Source organism: Naegleria fowleri (assembly GCF_008403515.1).
Source record: "Naegleria fowleri strain ATCC 30894 chromosome Unknown tig17, whole genome shotgun sequence".
NCBI classification, from domain to species: domain Eukaryota; phylum Heterolobosea; class Eutetramitea; order Acrasida; family Naegleriidae; genus Naegleria; species Naegleria fowleri.
In genome coordinates, this window is record NW_025407949.1 from 548,552 (window position 1) to 561,387 (window position 12,836).

At 36.5% G+C, this 12,836-nt stretch overlaps 9 protein-coding genes across 9 annotated transcripts; 6 read left to right on the forward strand and 3 right to left on the reverse strand.

The window, feature by feature from the left end:
• Positions 1-9: 9 nt before the first annotated feature.
• FDP41_013319 (uncharacterized protein) lies at positions 10-717 on the forward strand (the record flags this gene model as incomplete). Its single annotated transcript, XM_044703936.1, has 1 exon — positions 10-717. The coding sequence occupies one exon, from the start codon at positions 10-12 to the stop codon at positions 715-717; it is 708 nt and encodes a 235-aa protein (XP_044565549.1).
• A 349-nt stretch (positions 718-1,066) lies between these two features.
• On the forward strand, positions 1,067-1,987 carry FDP41_013320 (uncharacterized protein; the record flags this gene model as incomplete). Its single annotated transcript, XM_044703938.1, has 1 exon — positions 1,067-1,987. The coding sequence occupies one exon, from the start codon at positions 1,067-1,069 to the stop codon at positions 1,985-1,987; it is 921 nt and encodes a 306-aa protein (XP_044565550.1).
• A 207-nt stretch (positions 1,988-2,194) lies between these two features.
• FDP41_013321 (uncharacterized protein) lies at positions 2,195-2,998 on the forward strand (the record flags this gene model as incomplete). The annotated part of the gene is made up of 4 exons (XM_044703939.1): positions 2,195-2,372; positions 2,575-2,694; positions 2,745-2,917; positions 2,972-2,998. The coding sequence occupies 4 exons, from the start codon at positions 2,195-2,197 to the stop codon at positions 2,996-2,998; spliced, it is 498 nt and encodes a 165-aa protein (XP_044565551.1).
• A 579-nt stretch (positions 2,999-3,577) lies between these two features.
• FDP41_013322 (uncharacterized protein) lies at positions 3,578-5,233 on the reverse strand (the record flags this gene model as incomplete). The annotated part of the gene is made up of 2 exons (XM_044703940.1): positions 3,578-4,651; positions 5,051-5,233. The coding sequence occupies 2 exons, from the start codon at positions 5,231-5,233 to the stop codon at positions 3,578-3,580; spliced, it is 1,257 nt and encodes a 418-aa protein (XP_044565552.1).
• Positions 5,234-5,875: 642 nt separating this feature from the next.
• Positions 5,876-6,193, forward strand: FDP41_013323 (uncharacterized protein; the record flags this gene model as incomplete). Its single annotated transcript, XM_044703941.1, has 1 exon — positions 5,876-6,193. The coding sequence occupies one exon, from the start codon at positions 5,876-5,878 to the stop codon at positions 6,191-6,193; it is 318 nt and encodes a 105-aa protein (XP_044565553.1).
• Positions 6,194-6,339: 146 nt separating this feature from the next.
• FDP41_013324 (uncharacterized protein) lies at positions 6,340-8,275 on the forward strand (the record flags this gene model as incomplete). Its single annotated transcript, XM_044703942.1, has 4 exons — positions 6,340-7,188; positions 7,260-7,425; positions 7,785-8,095; positions 8,150-8,275. The coding sequence occupies 4 exons, from the start codon at positions 6,340-6,342 to the stop codon at positions 8,273-8,275; spliced, it is 1,452 nt and encodes a 483-aa protein (XP_044565554.1).
• Positions 8,276-8,832: 557 nt separating this feature from the next.
• On the forward strand, positions 8,833-9,840 carry FDP41_013325 (uncharacterized protein; the record flags this gene model as incomplete). Its single annotated transcript, XM_044703943.1, has 4 exons — positions 8,833-8,941; positions 9,052-9,279; positions 9,393-9,410; positions 9,593-9,840. 4 exons carry the CDS (start codon positions 8,833-8,835, stop codon positions 9,838-9,840), a joined length of 603 nt encoding a protein of 200 aa, XP_044565555.1.
• Positions 9,841-10,387: 547 nt separating this feature from the next.
• On the reverse strand, positions 10,388-11,829 carry FDP41_013326 (uncharacterized protein; the record flags this gene model as incomplete). The annotated part of the gene is made up of 6 exons (XM_044703944.1): positions 10,388-10,569; positions 10,758-11,053; positions 11,138-11,202; positions 11,258-11,274; positions 11,365-11,643; positions 11,706-11,829. 6 exons carry the CDS (start codon positions 11,827-11,829, stop codon positions 10,388-10,390), a joined length of 963 nt encoding a protein of 320 aa, XP_044565556.1.
• A 205-nt stretch (positions 11,830-12,034) lies between these two features.
• On the reverse strand, positions 12,035-12,426 carry FDP41_013327 (uncharacterized protein; the record flags this gene model as incomplete). The annotated part of the gene is made up of 2 exons (XM_044703945.1): positions 12,035-12,226; positions 12,277-12,426. The coding sequence occupies 2 exons, from the start codon at positions 12,424-12,426 to the stop codon at positions 12,035-12,037; spliced, it is 342 nt and encodes a 113-aa protein (XP_044565557.1).
• Positions 12,427-12,836: the final 410 nt, after the last annotated feature.

Sequence of the window (12,836 nt, forward strand, 5' to 3'; positions counted from 1 at the left end):
TAAAAAAAAATGATGTACTCACCTGCAGCTGCTTACGAAGAAGGTTATGTTCAATATCAAATTCCATCCCGACCCACAAAAATAACGACCACGTTTGTAAAACAATTAATAGCCATCAAAGATGCAATGGAAAAAGAAATTAGAGATTTAATGCTGTCGTTGGATAAGGTCGGAGTTGGATTAAAAACACCATTGGTGGATGATGAAGGCTTTCCGAGAGCAGATCTTGATTTAAATGATATTCGATCGAAAAGACACAGAATTGCTTGTTTACAAAATGATCACATTTCCTTGATGAATGATATACAGAATTTTTTATATGAATTACATGAAGAGAGTAGAGCCAATGCACAACCATCCACAACGTCGCCAAATATTGCTCAATCATCATCCTCCATGGACACCAGTAATGATGAAGAAGAACAATTAGAGCCATTCCTCAAAGTGAATACAGTTTCTCCAAATTCGCCAGCAGAAAAAGCTGGTCTGCATCCAGGAGATGAAATTACACAATTTGGCTACCTTGTTAAAAAAGATATTAAGAATAATGGATTGAAAATTCTTCCAACAGTGGTTCAATCGAATGTCAATAAGCCAATGAAAGTTCATCTTCTAAGGGAAGAAGGCTCCACCAAAGTGAAAAAAGAAATTATTCTTGTCCCATCATATTGGAGTGGTCAAGGTTTATTAGGATGCCACTTTCTTGAAATCCATTAACTTTTAAACATGCTCTCAATTTGTACAGTGTTGTGATTGTTCAATACATGTATTGTTATGCACTTTCGATGTTCCAGATCGTCTAATAGAGTTCAACTCTATTTGTTCTTTCTTTCTCTTTGGGCACAGCCAAAAAACTTAATCAACATTTTTCCACTCAGCAAGTCACTCCAAATGACAGATGACTGATAAAGCGCTCACCATCAAAAAAAAATTTTGAGAGAGACCAGAGTAGAGGAGAAAACAAACACCTTTTATCGGTTAACTTCATTGGATCAACAACATCAACAAACACTCGTAACGGTGTTACAACTCTGAAGGCTTCTTCATCGCTCTTCATCATCACAAAATGAAATTTCAATTCTTGTCGATTGTCATTGCTGTTGTGATGGTTGTGGTTCTGGTGGTCGTAGACTCGACCGTACTCGCCGGAAAGACCAAAGACAACAACAAACTTTCAGCTCAATTGGATGCCCAATTTGAACAAATACTCAAATCTGACATTACAAAGCTTTCCTATGCTGATCAACAAAAAGCACTTCAAGAACATGTCAAACAAATTAACAAGTTGACGAAAAATCAAAAAGACCTTCATCTCGCTTGGCAATCATTGGATCGTTTGGAACAAAAGATTAAAAAAGAATATGTCGAAAATAACAGACAGGTTATTGTGGCTCAAGCAAAGGTCACTAAAGCTTGTAAACTTGTTGAATATTACAAAATTTTACTCAAGAGATTACAAATGGAAATTCTCAAGATCAGACTCTCCTCTTCAAAGAAGACTAAATTGACAAGATATTACACTAAATTGATTAAAAAGTACAAGATGGAAATGGAGAAGGCCTATGAAATTTATCAGTCATCTGTCAAAGTCTCAAAACAAGTCTATGAAGAATATGTCGTTGTGGCCAAGAAACTCTCAAAACAAATTGAAAACATTAGACTTCAAATTTCAATTATTGAACTCATGAAACAAAAAGTATACTCCACCCAAAGCTTAGAAGTTGAACTCTCTTCCATGATTGAAGAATGGGAACAAATTATTCATCAAGAAGAAGTGACTCATATTCATGAACAAGAAAAATGTCAATGTGCCATTGAATATAATCCTGTGTGTGGTGTGAATGGTCTCACTTACAACTCGGCTTGTACTGCAAGATGTGCCAATGTGGATATTCATTATCATGGAGCTTGTAAATGTCTTCCTCAAGAAGTGATTATCATGAAGGAGAGTACGAGTTCAATCTCTCAGAGCACTGCTTCTATTTAAATGACATTTATCTTTGACAGCATGCTGGAGGTGTGAAGACATGAAAACAAATAAAGAACAATAAACAACCTTAAGTCGAGTTTGAAAAGCTCCATATGACAATACAAATTAGCACAACCACACAATGATCACTCACCATGTGATTGATTCCTAAGGATTAATCCTAAGGATCACGAAAATAAGAATCATGGTTTTGATTCAACAAAAATGGGTCAATACCTATTTGGATCCCTATCGGATCGAGTGTTGAAGGAAGTGGAAGAAAAACAAAAACAAGCCTTGATTCAACAGCAATTAATAAAATTAAAAAGTATGAAACGAAGGAGAGATTATGAAATTGCCACAAGGCTGGCTACTACGAGGGATAGGGTTTGGTGGTTGGGAGGTAAATAATTCCGATGTATGGTTTTGGTACATTCATCAGATGAAAATTCAATAATAATATGAATATTCCAATAATGATAATATTTTAAATTGAAAATATTAATTTTAAATATGAATTGAAATATTTGTGAAATCTTCACATTTTTTGCATTTGATTTTGGAATCATGATCACCATCATTTCTCAATATTGTTGTTGGTTCAGGATTTTATACCGTCATGGGAGGTGTTTCTTTTGCGAGAATGTTATATCTGAGAAGATTTGATCCATTACCACTCAATTATTTACCATACATAATAGTTCCGTTTTGGATGACCTATTTAGGTGAGTTCTTTTGTGTCATTTTCCAAATTTTCTTATTATTATTTCAATAGTGGATTTTGCATATGGAACTAAGGCCAATCGAATTGACAGAGAAGCACGTAAAATTCTCACACAAGAACAAGGTCATTGGTTTAATGAACCAATAGAGATTCCCGAGTTACTTAAACCACACTATCACCGAATATTTGAGGAGAATAATCGAAAATTAATTTCAGAAGGAAAGGTATGTGATTTTAATATAAGTTTTGTCTTGTGACATTTCTGATTGTGAAATCAGGAGCCTGAAAAGCATTGGGCAAAATAATAAACTCTGTCATTAAAATAAATCATTAAGGATGGAACCGATTCTTATCAGCATCTATTAATTCAAGCAGACTATTAATATATGTTTGACATTCGATTTGGTTTTTAAGTGTCAAAGTACTAATGAGTCCCAATGAAGACTGGCTTTTTGGATTTTCCCACCTCAAAGAAAAACAGAACATATCGATTTTAAGCTTGGTAAAGATTTTGAACACGTTAAGGGAAACTGCAAGAAGCAAGAAACAGTCAGGAGGAATTCGAATCCATTGAAGAGACTGTAATGAAGAATCAAAATCCATTTTCTTTTATCAAGGGGGGTTGTCGCAGCATTTCAGATTGAAACTGAAGTTGTGAAGTATTACAAAATCACACCTAAATACCTAGGGTTTTCAATCAAGTTCAACGGTAATGATGACAAAGAAAATCAGATTTATTAAGATGTTCAATCAAAGGCTATGAAAAATAGCTATATTGGTCAATTGTCATGATACATGTAACAGGTTTTGCATTCTATATCGTCAGTGTATGAGTAATATGGAATAAATACCACAACTCGAGTCGTAGAATACAAAGAATTACTTTACTTGTTCATCATCTTGTTACGTTTTGCCAAGATTTGTGACATCATGTCACCACCACCACCGCCTCCAGCACCACTGCTACTTGTAGAAGCACTTCCACCACCACTCATCTCACTTTTAGATGGCAATTTTGGTGCGTCATTTGGTGGAGGAACTTTTCTCAATGCCTTACCAGCTCGAATGGATGCCAACAAATCACCACGACCACCACCAGTTGGATCTTCAGGAATTTCCACATTCTGTGGTGGAGGAGGAGGTGTGGACACCATTTTCATTGGTGGAGGAGGAACACCAGCACCACTTGGAGGTGGAGGAGGAACACCACTGGATGAAGATGATGGTGGTGGAGGAGGTGTGGACTTGGGTGGAGGTGGCACACCACTCGATGAGGATGGTGGAGGTGGAGGTGGCATGTTATTCTGTGGTGGAGGTGGTGGAGGAGAAGAATTGTGACCATAATCAACAACAACAACATGGGTGGATGATAATGGTGGTGGAGGAGGAACATTAATGCTACTATTGGATCGATTATAGAATGAAGAAGTCGATTGTGAAGATGGAGGAGGTGTCGCAGGTGTTGATGTTGTTGTGGAAAGACTGGATGGCACTTCCAAATTCACAGGTGTTCCTAAACGAGCAGTCGAAGCAGAACGAATAAAGGAAGAACCAGTCTCATTTGCTCTTGAACTGTAAAAACTGTTGTTGGTGTTTGGCATGGTGACTGGAGTGGTGGAAGTATTTGGACTCGATTGTGAATAATTATTCTCATTGCCACTAATGGAAATACCAATATTACTACAGGAATTCAAATTAATATCTCCATGACTCATTTTCAAGTCCTTGGTGTGAGTACTTGTTGTCACTTCGACGGTTCTCTTTTTCAAACCAGTTCTCATTGTGGGTTTCACAGCATGCATTTTAGTCAACTCTTCACGACCAGTCAAGGAACGAGCAGATTTTAAACGATCGTAAATGATGGTCATTTCTGAACCAATACGATTGATTTCTTGAGCTTCTAATTCGATGAGTGTTTCTAATTCACGACTTGATGATTCTACATAAAAGACAACATTCTGAATGTTTGTAGTAATGTTTGTGGTGGTTGGATGGTGAGATGAAAGCAATCGAGGACAAGAGAGAGAGCACGTGTGTAGGTGTGTGTGAATTCAGAGTTGTTATGATGGTTGTTATGGTTTTGTTGGAATGAGAAGGAGCATGATGATTAGAACATGATCATTACGATGATGATTCGAAGAGTTTGAATTCATCATCATTGAAATATAGGACATAGAAAAAACCCATCATCAGCAAAAAAACACCATCATCAAAAGAGGAAATCAGAAGATTTTGAAAATCATCAACAACAACAACAACAATACGGAAAGATTCCAACACAATACATGAATCCAATGGTTTGAATCAAACATCATCATTCTTTCCTATTATTCCTATTATTCATATCAACCACTTACAGTCAATACAGCAGCCAAATATTGTTGAGTCTTTTCAAAGGTTGAGGCTTTATCGGCATTTTGATAATTGTAGGCACACCAATTGATGATGCCTCCAATTTTCTGTTCGGTTTCTTGGAGTTTTGCGATTTCTTCTGGAGTTTTGGTCAACTGTTCGATCAAGTGTTGATTCAGTTGGGACATTTTTTTGAGTGTTTTTTTCACCTGTCACTTGTTGTTGAGGAGTGTGACCTGTCAAAAGGAATAATCGCATTTACATTCTAAACAAGCCTTATTTAAGATCATTTTCGATCATCATTGTTTTCATCTCCTTTATTATAGAGCAGTGGTATCATTTATTTTTTTTGAAGAGTAGATATTCAATCCGTATATTCAACAACAAAACTTTTATTCAATAGACTCTTGAACACAAAACGCTTAGAAGGTTATTCATTGCATTCTTATATTTTATTCTAACTTTCATCTTTGTATGTTCCTCACCTTGCTTCAATTCCATGTGTTTATGAAAATAAATTTCCTTTAACAACAAGAAATAGTTTCAAAACATGTTGAGAAGTTTAAAGGGTTTCAATGGTTCCGAGATACTGCACATAGTTATGGTCTCAATCCTTCTCATCATGATCCACAATGCACCTTTCTAATTTCAACTCCAAACTTGGCAAAAAGGAACATAAACAACGACAAAAAAACGAGAAGAAAGAGGAGGCGAAATATTTCAACCTCTTTTTCGCACGCAGGAACACATCCTCCTCATCCTCCTCCTCATTCAGTAGCGGTGGTTGTAACCCTCGCGTATATACGCGCATCCTTCTTCTTCGGAGAGAGATGCACCAACAGAAAGACTCTCTTTCAACAATAGCAGCAACAACCTTTGCACATTCTCCAACGCGCTCGGAACCAGGAGAAACGATCATTGCAATGGGTGAAGAGGATGATACCACTTCTCTTCCACTTGGAGTTTTGTATTCTTCTACGGCCATAGGAACCAACAAACATGAAAGACGAATGAATCAGGACCATCCTGTGGATGACCCGAAACAACAACAACGATCTTCCTCTTCTTCTTGCGAATCTCTGGTTAGTTGTAGTAGTATCAATGCCAAGTCGGATAAAAACATTATTCGTGGCTTTGGAAACTCATGAAATGGCCACCGCAATGTATTACAATCATGAACGTGGTTTTGATGTTATTTATTTTGCAAGGATTGTTTGGATTGTTTTCTTGTAAGTAGGATTCAACATAGTGAGATAGTGGAAAATCCGTGGGCTGATTTTCAAATAATAATTTCATGTTAATCCAAAATCCTGTTATTATTTCAGCATTTATTTTGCTCTACACAACAGGAGATAATATTGTGCAAAGGTCAATCGCCAAACAAAAGCTTCAAATGAATCTAGTTATGGATTACGAACTGAGTGACTTGATCAAAACGACGTCGTTGGCAATTAATCATGTTTTATATCAATCCCTTGATGTTAATGTAAATGATAATCTAGGTTGGCTAAAACTTTTCGATAACTTGAAAAGGGTCTATCAGTACAAATTACCAATTCAAATGTCATATTTTGGAAGATTTGATCAGAGCATGGTTGGATTAGAACTGACCTATGTGAGAATTTTTCACAAATCTCAAAATGCAGTCAATTTAACTAGACCTGTCACTGACTATCATGTCATTAATGATATAGATAATATTTTAGCTCCATCCAATATTATGGCCAGTTATTATTCCAGTGTTGATATGACAGCAAGACCTTGGTATAAACCTTTTGTGAATACAACCAACCCAAAAATTTTGTGGAGCCCGTTTTTCTACTCCGCTCTTTCGCTCTATCCGTCCATTGCAGCCTGCATACCTATTTATATTAATAGCACTATTTCAAGTTTAAATGCAAATTATTCCAGCACTGCTATATATCCTAGCTCTACCGCTCCTAGGATACCCAGCCATTTATTTGGAGTAATTGGAATTCAACTGAATGTGAAAAATATCTCTGACACTTTAACTAAATCAGCCATTCGAGCAGGTGTGGCTGCTTCATTTATTATTAATTCACAAGGACAAATGGTTGCTGCTACCAAATTTTTAGGATATCCTTCATTACAGAACGAATCAGATATTATTATGAACGCACTTGTCAATGAAACAATTTCGAGAGGATTTTGCAACAAATTACTGCTTGGAAAAACGCACCTTCCAATCAACAGCTACAAGGATTGGCAATCAAGGAAGCAGGAAGTTTTTTCTTTCAAACAGGACAAACACCTACTCTAGATATTGTGTTATTTACAATCACTGATCAATATGGACTTAATTGGGGCTCTGTTATTGCAGTACCTCAACGATTGTTTGTTGAAGAAGTGCTTCAAAGTAGTATTTCGTCCGTTGTCATATTTGCGGTTGTTTTATTCCTTGGTTTAATTATTATAATTTCAGTTGTTCAATTCATTCAACTCTCTTTGAGGGAATCAAGCATCAAATGAAGGAATTAGTGGCTGGGAATTTTAGTTCCGTTCGGCTTGACAAAAGAGTTTCGATGGGATTTAGCGTATTATATGACATTCGTCAAATGCAACAAAGTTTAAATAGCATGCGTGTAGGTCTAAGCATTTTCTCTAAATATGTGCCAGATGTCATCGCCAAGAAGTTCGCCGGAGAAGCAATGATTTCAAGAGAACATGTCCATACTGGTCATGGACCTGTATGGATTTACTCTTCTTGCTGAAAAACAGATCGAGTGAGCTTTATTTCACTGAGCACCGATCTCTTCTCAGAAATTTATGAGATCGTTGAAAATCACAAAGGATCAATTGATAAGTATGCCGGTAATAGAATAGTAGCATATTGGAATGGACCAAAAACTAGTGTGAAAGATCATGAGATACTGGCATGCAATGCTGCCGTTCAAATTGTACAATGTCTCGCCAAGTTAAATTCGAGGTGGAGGAAAATTAATTATCCATGCATCAACTTTGGCTTGTCTATAAATAGTGGAAATTTTCTCGCTGGAAATATTGGCACGAATTCGAGAATTAACTTTACAGTAAGTAATGTGCAAAACGGGTTATTTTTGGAATTAATGTCTTACTCATTAAAGGTTCTTGGAGATGATGCAAATGTTGCCTCTGGTATTACCAAGCTGAACAGAAAATTTGGAACACAAGTTTTAATTGGACACAACACCTTTGAAAAGTCAAAGATCAATTTGTTTGCTATTTTGTAGACCATGTTACACTCACAGGAAAGAGTCATCCAGTTCGAATTTATACCATGGAATCCACTGTTAAAGAAGCTACCGAAAATCAACTCAAAATTCGCCAATGTTCAATGGAAATTGAACAGTGTTTCTGCACATCTGACTTTTCGCGAATTTTGCGAGTGTGTGACACTTTGGAAAACATGTATCTCCAAACATGACAGGTGTTATTGAATATTGGAAGGCAAACGCATCCTCTTTTCTCCTCAATTCTACCCCTCCTTCAGCTAATGACTCTGAAGTGTTGCATCAAGATGTTTCCCAGAAATAGGAAGGCTCACAATAAGTCTGGCATTACATATATTCAATGGTACTAATTATTGTTCATTGATTTAAGGCCGAATTACTGTTTCTTGAAAGATGAAAGGGCAATATCCAGTTGTGACAAGAAGGATCTCAGATGTTGAAACCTTAGATGAGAGCAGATTGTCATCCTATATTGTCCTGTTCAACAACATTCAGAAAGATCGCATGGATGAACCTTTCGCTATCCATTTTGTAAACTTGAAAATTAATCATAAAAAATGAGCCAAGCACCACCTCGCCAAAAGACGACAGCTCCTGCCTCAAGTCAGAGCAGCGGAAACATGACTGCTCGACGAAAGCAAGGATCAAACTTGCAATTTGAAGCGAGTAAGTGATGAAACCATCATCTACCCATCATGATTTTCAAATATTTTAAAATGCCCAAAATCGGAAATTATTTCGGGATTATGATGAATTGAAATTGACCATTCTGATAGTGAAAAGCACGGCTATTCCATCACTTTTTGATATATGTGCTAAATTATTGCAAACTCATGTCGATAGTTTACCAATTTTGGACAATGTCGAGGATGCTATTATACAGCGTATTCTTTCAGCTTGTGATGCTACAAAGCTTGATGAAATTGAAAGTAAGAACGAGCAAGCAGGCATAGAATTAAATACCGATGATCTATGGAGAATTTTGACTATACGAGATTTTGGAGGTGGGTTTTATATTTTAATTTATTTTCAAAACGATGATGTCATTGTTGAATATTTGGAATCATTCATCATTGTTCAACAAATGACGATTAATAATAATCAATATATGAAACAGGAGCCTGTGCTGATAAAGGTAATGGCACTTGGAAAGAATTGTACAATAAGCTCAATCAAGAGAAAATGGCACGAGAAAAAAACTTCGTGAAATTAAGGAATCGAACAAGGTTGAAAAAGGGATCAAGAATAATTTCTGGAAGTAGCACTACATCTACAGGAGTCAACAACAAAATGATAAGCACACGACTCAAACCATAGATCCAGTTATTTCTCGCAGAGCTGCATCCAATACAATTAGAAATAGTAGTGGTAGTAGATCACGTTCTTCGTCCTCTTCATCTTCTAGAAGTAGAAACACATCAAATACAGCAACAACAGCCCCAAAGAAGAGCAAACTCTGGACAAAATCTTTGGGAGAGACATCAACATCACGTAAAACAAAAGAATCCACTACTACATCAGCACCTCAAAAATTTTCAAACCAGGAAAGCCTGCTTCAATTGTGACAACAGATTTTAATGCAGACCGCTACAAATCAAACTATGCAAAGCCATCTATTGGAAATTTAAGTACAACACACATCCCACCTGTTGTCATGAAACAACCAGTTTACAGGGCAGCAAGCAACATTGATTTCACAAGACAACGACCTTCATCCCTCCCACTTCGGATTCAATTGCCACCGACTCGCCAATTGTGACACCTTCGTATGTGGACAGCATGTTTGGCAAGGAGACATCAAAGAGAATGGAAAAATTGAAACGACAAACTGAAAATGATTCTGTCAGACGCCAACTGAATGCCCCATCAAAGAGCAATTCGACCAGTACTGTACCATCAAAACAACAGCGCCCACCTCCTTCTTCTCATAATTCTTCATCTCTTGCACCTCCCCAAAAAAGGTCAAACCAACAGAGCAAAGCTCGTCACACTCCAATGTAGCCTCAGATTCGTTCAACTTCACTATTCCAAGGAAGAAAAAGTAAATTACACTAATAAAGTAATTTCGAACATCATGACTATTTACCTCAATAATTGATAATAATATTTAATCTATTTCTTCTCTTGATCTTCCGTTTTGTTTGGCTTCTCATTGTCCATATGCTGATTTTCGGGCTCGCTGGTGAAAATGTCTCCAAATCTTGTCGTCAGATGGGGTGTCTCTGGAATTTCATCATCCTCAACCACAACAATGGTCTTCTTTCTTGATTTGGGCTTCATGGATGGACTCATCTCTACAGAGGGTGGAATTGTGTGTGGCACTTTGAAGCTTGAATTGCTGGCGTCGACCTTAATGGATGACAATGATTGTTTCCTTGCCTTCAAATTTGAGGTGTTCACAAACAGTCCATTATTATTATTGGATTGAGTTGCAGTTTTTGTAAGCTCGACTTTTGTTCCTCTTCTAGGTCACTGTCCTTACCACCATCATACTCATCTCCATCATCCTTGATGTCGATCACAACATCTTTATCGTGGTTGCTTATTCCATTCGACAAGTTGGATTTATCAACAACATTTGTTTTGCTAACTGCATCAGAAACATGATACATGTCCAACTCATATTCGTGCTCTTGCTGAACCGATTTTCGTGGACTCACATTATGATTTGAACCAAATCCATGACCAAGTAGTGATGAAACATGAGAGATGCTGTGTTTAAGGAAATTCTTCGGATTGAGACTAATTTTCCTGTTGTTGTCATCCTCAGATTTTGGACTGCAAAAGAAAATATAATGCAAAAATTCTTCAATAAAATTATAATAAGCATAACTTGTTTCATTAAAATCGTTCGATACTTACTGTCCACGTTTGTGATTTTCTTTTGCATTGATCATTCTAGTAATTTCAAATGGCAGAGGAATTTCCTGTTACAAGTAATCAATTTGAATGAGTTGCCAAATGTCAAATAGTATGACTTACATTTGTCGCACGAAATTCTCCAACATTGTTCAAATGTTCGTTTTCCAATCGAATACAATTCCATTGGAATCTTCTCAAAATCTCTCACCAAACCAAAAAACAAAAACCTATCCACTGATCTGTTAAATATTTACTGTAAAACTGTTTCAACAGTAAAACGACAATCCAAAAGAATCTTGCTAAAATGTTTGTCACTATTGAAAAATAGTAAAAGTATGGATGAAAGAACAGCTCTTTTCTCAATAGTTTGTGCTCTGAATCCTTATTGAATTGCATTAGAGACCAATCCATCACAACATCCCAAAGTAGCTTATACATAGAACTGATAATATTGGCAACCACCCAAGTGGTTCTCATATAATTCCAGCTGCTTCCAGGAAGAGTAGCTATATTATTGCAAGTGCATGAGTACATGATTAAATGTGGTGGCTAATTATTAAATACTTACGAGCGACAATATTCTTATCCAAAAATGCAATTAGAGTTGCAATAATACTTGAGAGATATTTGAACGCATTAGTAATGTGGGGATGGGGCTTATTGCTGTCTCTGTAACGCCTCAAACATTGCATTAAACGAATGTAGTTGGGTAAATGTTAAGAACTGGAATACCCAAAGATCTGGAGTCTGAGCAGAAAGAGTCAATTTTGTCGACCCACAGAGATGGATACACAGCACAGAATTGAATTTCAAAGAGAAAATCTGAAAGTGAGGTCAGCTGATCGGCAAACCAAAAGTCTGCAAATTCTACTTTTCTAAAAGGAGCCATCAATAATCTCAGAATGATTCTAAACAACCATAATCTGCTGTGACCATAAAACCATTTGTATGGGAAACACATGTAGATGAAGATAAATGTAAACAGAAATATTGATGGAGATAGGCGTACTCATAAAACGTGTTCGTTATGATAGAGTACATGTAAATAATTAAGCTTCCCATAGTAATATTGTACAAGCTCATGGTCATCTATTGAAAAGGTTGTAAGGCATTAATTATTTCACTGAATTAAAACATACCTCAATGTATTGAGACACTGATAAGTGATCTCTGGGATCAAAACGAAAGATAAATACATAATTAATTCTTGCATTTTTCCAAATTTGAAGATTCACACCAACCAAAACTGCCAAAATAATCGGCACCAAAGTCAAACGATACACATACATAGTTGCATCCGAAAAGACGGAGGGTCATCTCTCGGATACATGAATACATAGGTTAAAACAAACACGACCGATAGCACTATTCCAATTCCCACTGAGATACCGGACCTGAACGGAGACGTTTGCTTCTCTACAGTTTGTGGAAGTCGAAGAAAATCTTTGGCTTTTTTTCTGTCGCCTTTGAACATGTAAACTGAGCATTTGTACTCAATTTGCGACATCATGTAATCCAATACTTTGGATGAGTAAAATACGAATCTCTCACTCGTTTCATCAATTTGCTTTTGGTTTTGCTTTTAGTATATTTATCCAACTGAATAATTCATCATGATGATAAAATCAACAAAATTCCGATTACAAACCTTTTCAAGATATTAGAGAAACCTTGAAAGTTTAAAGTTCGGAAATTCATC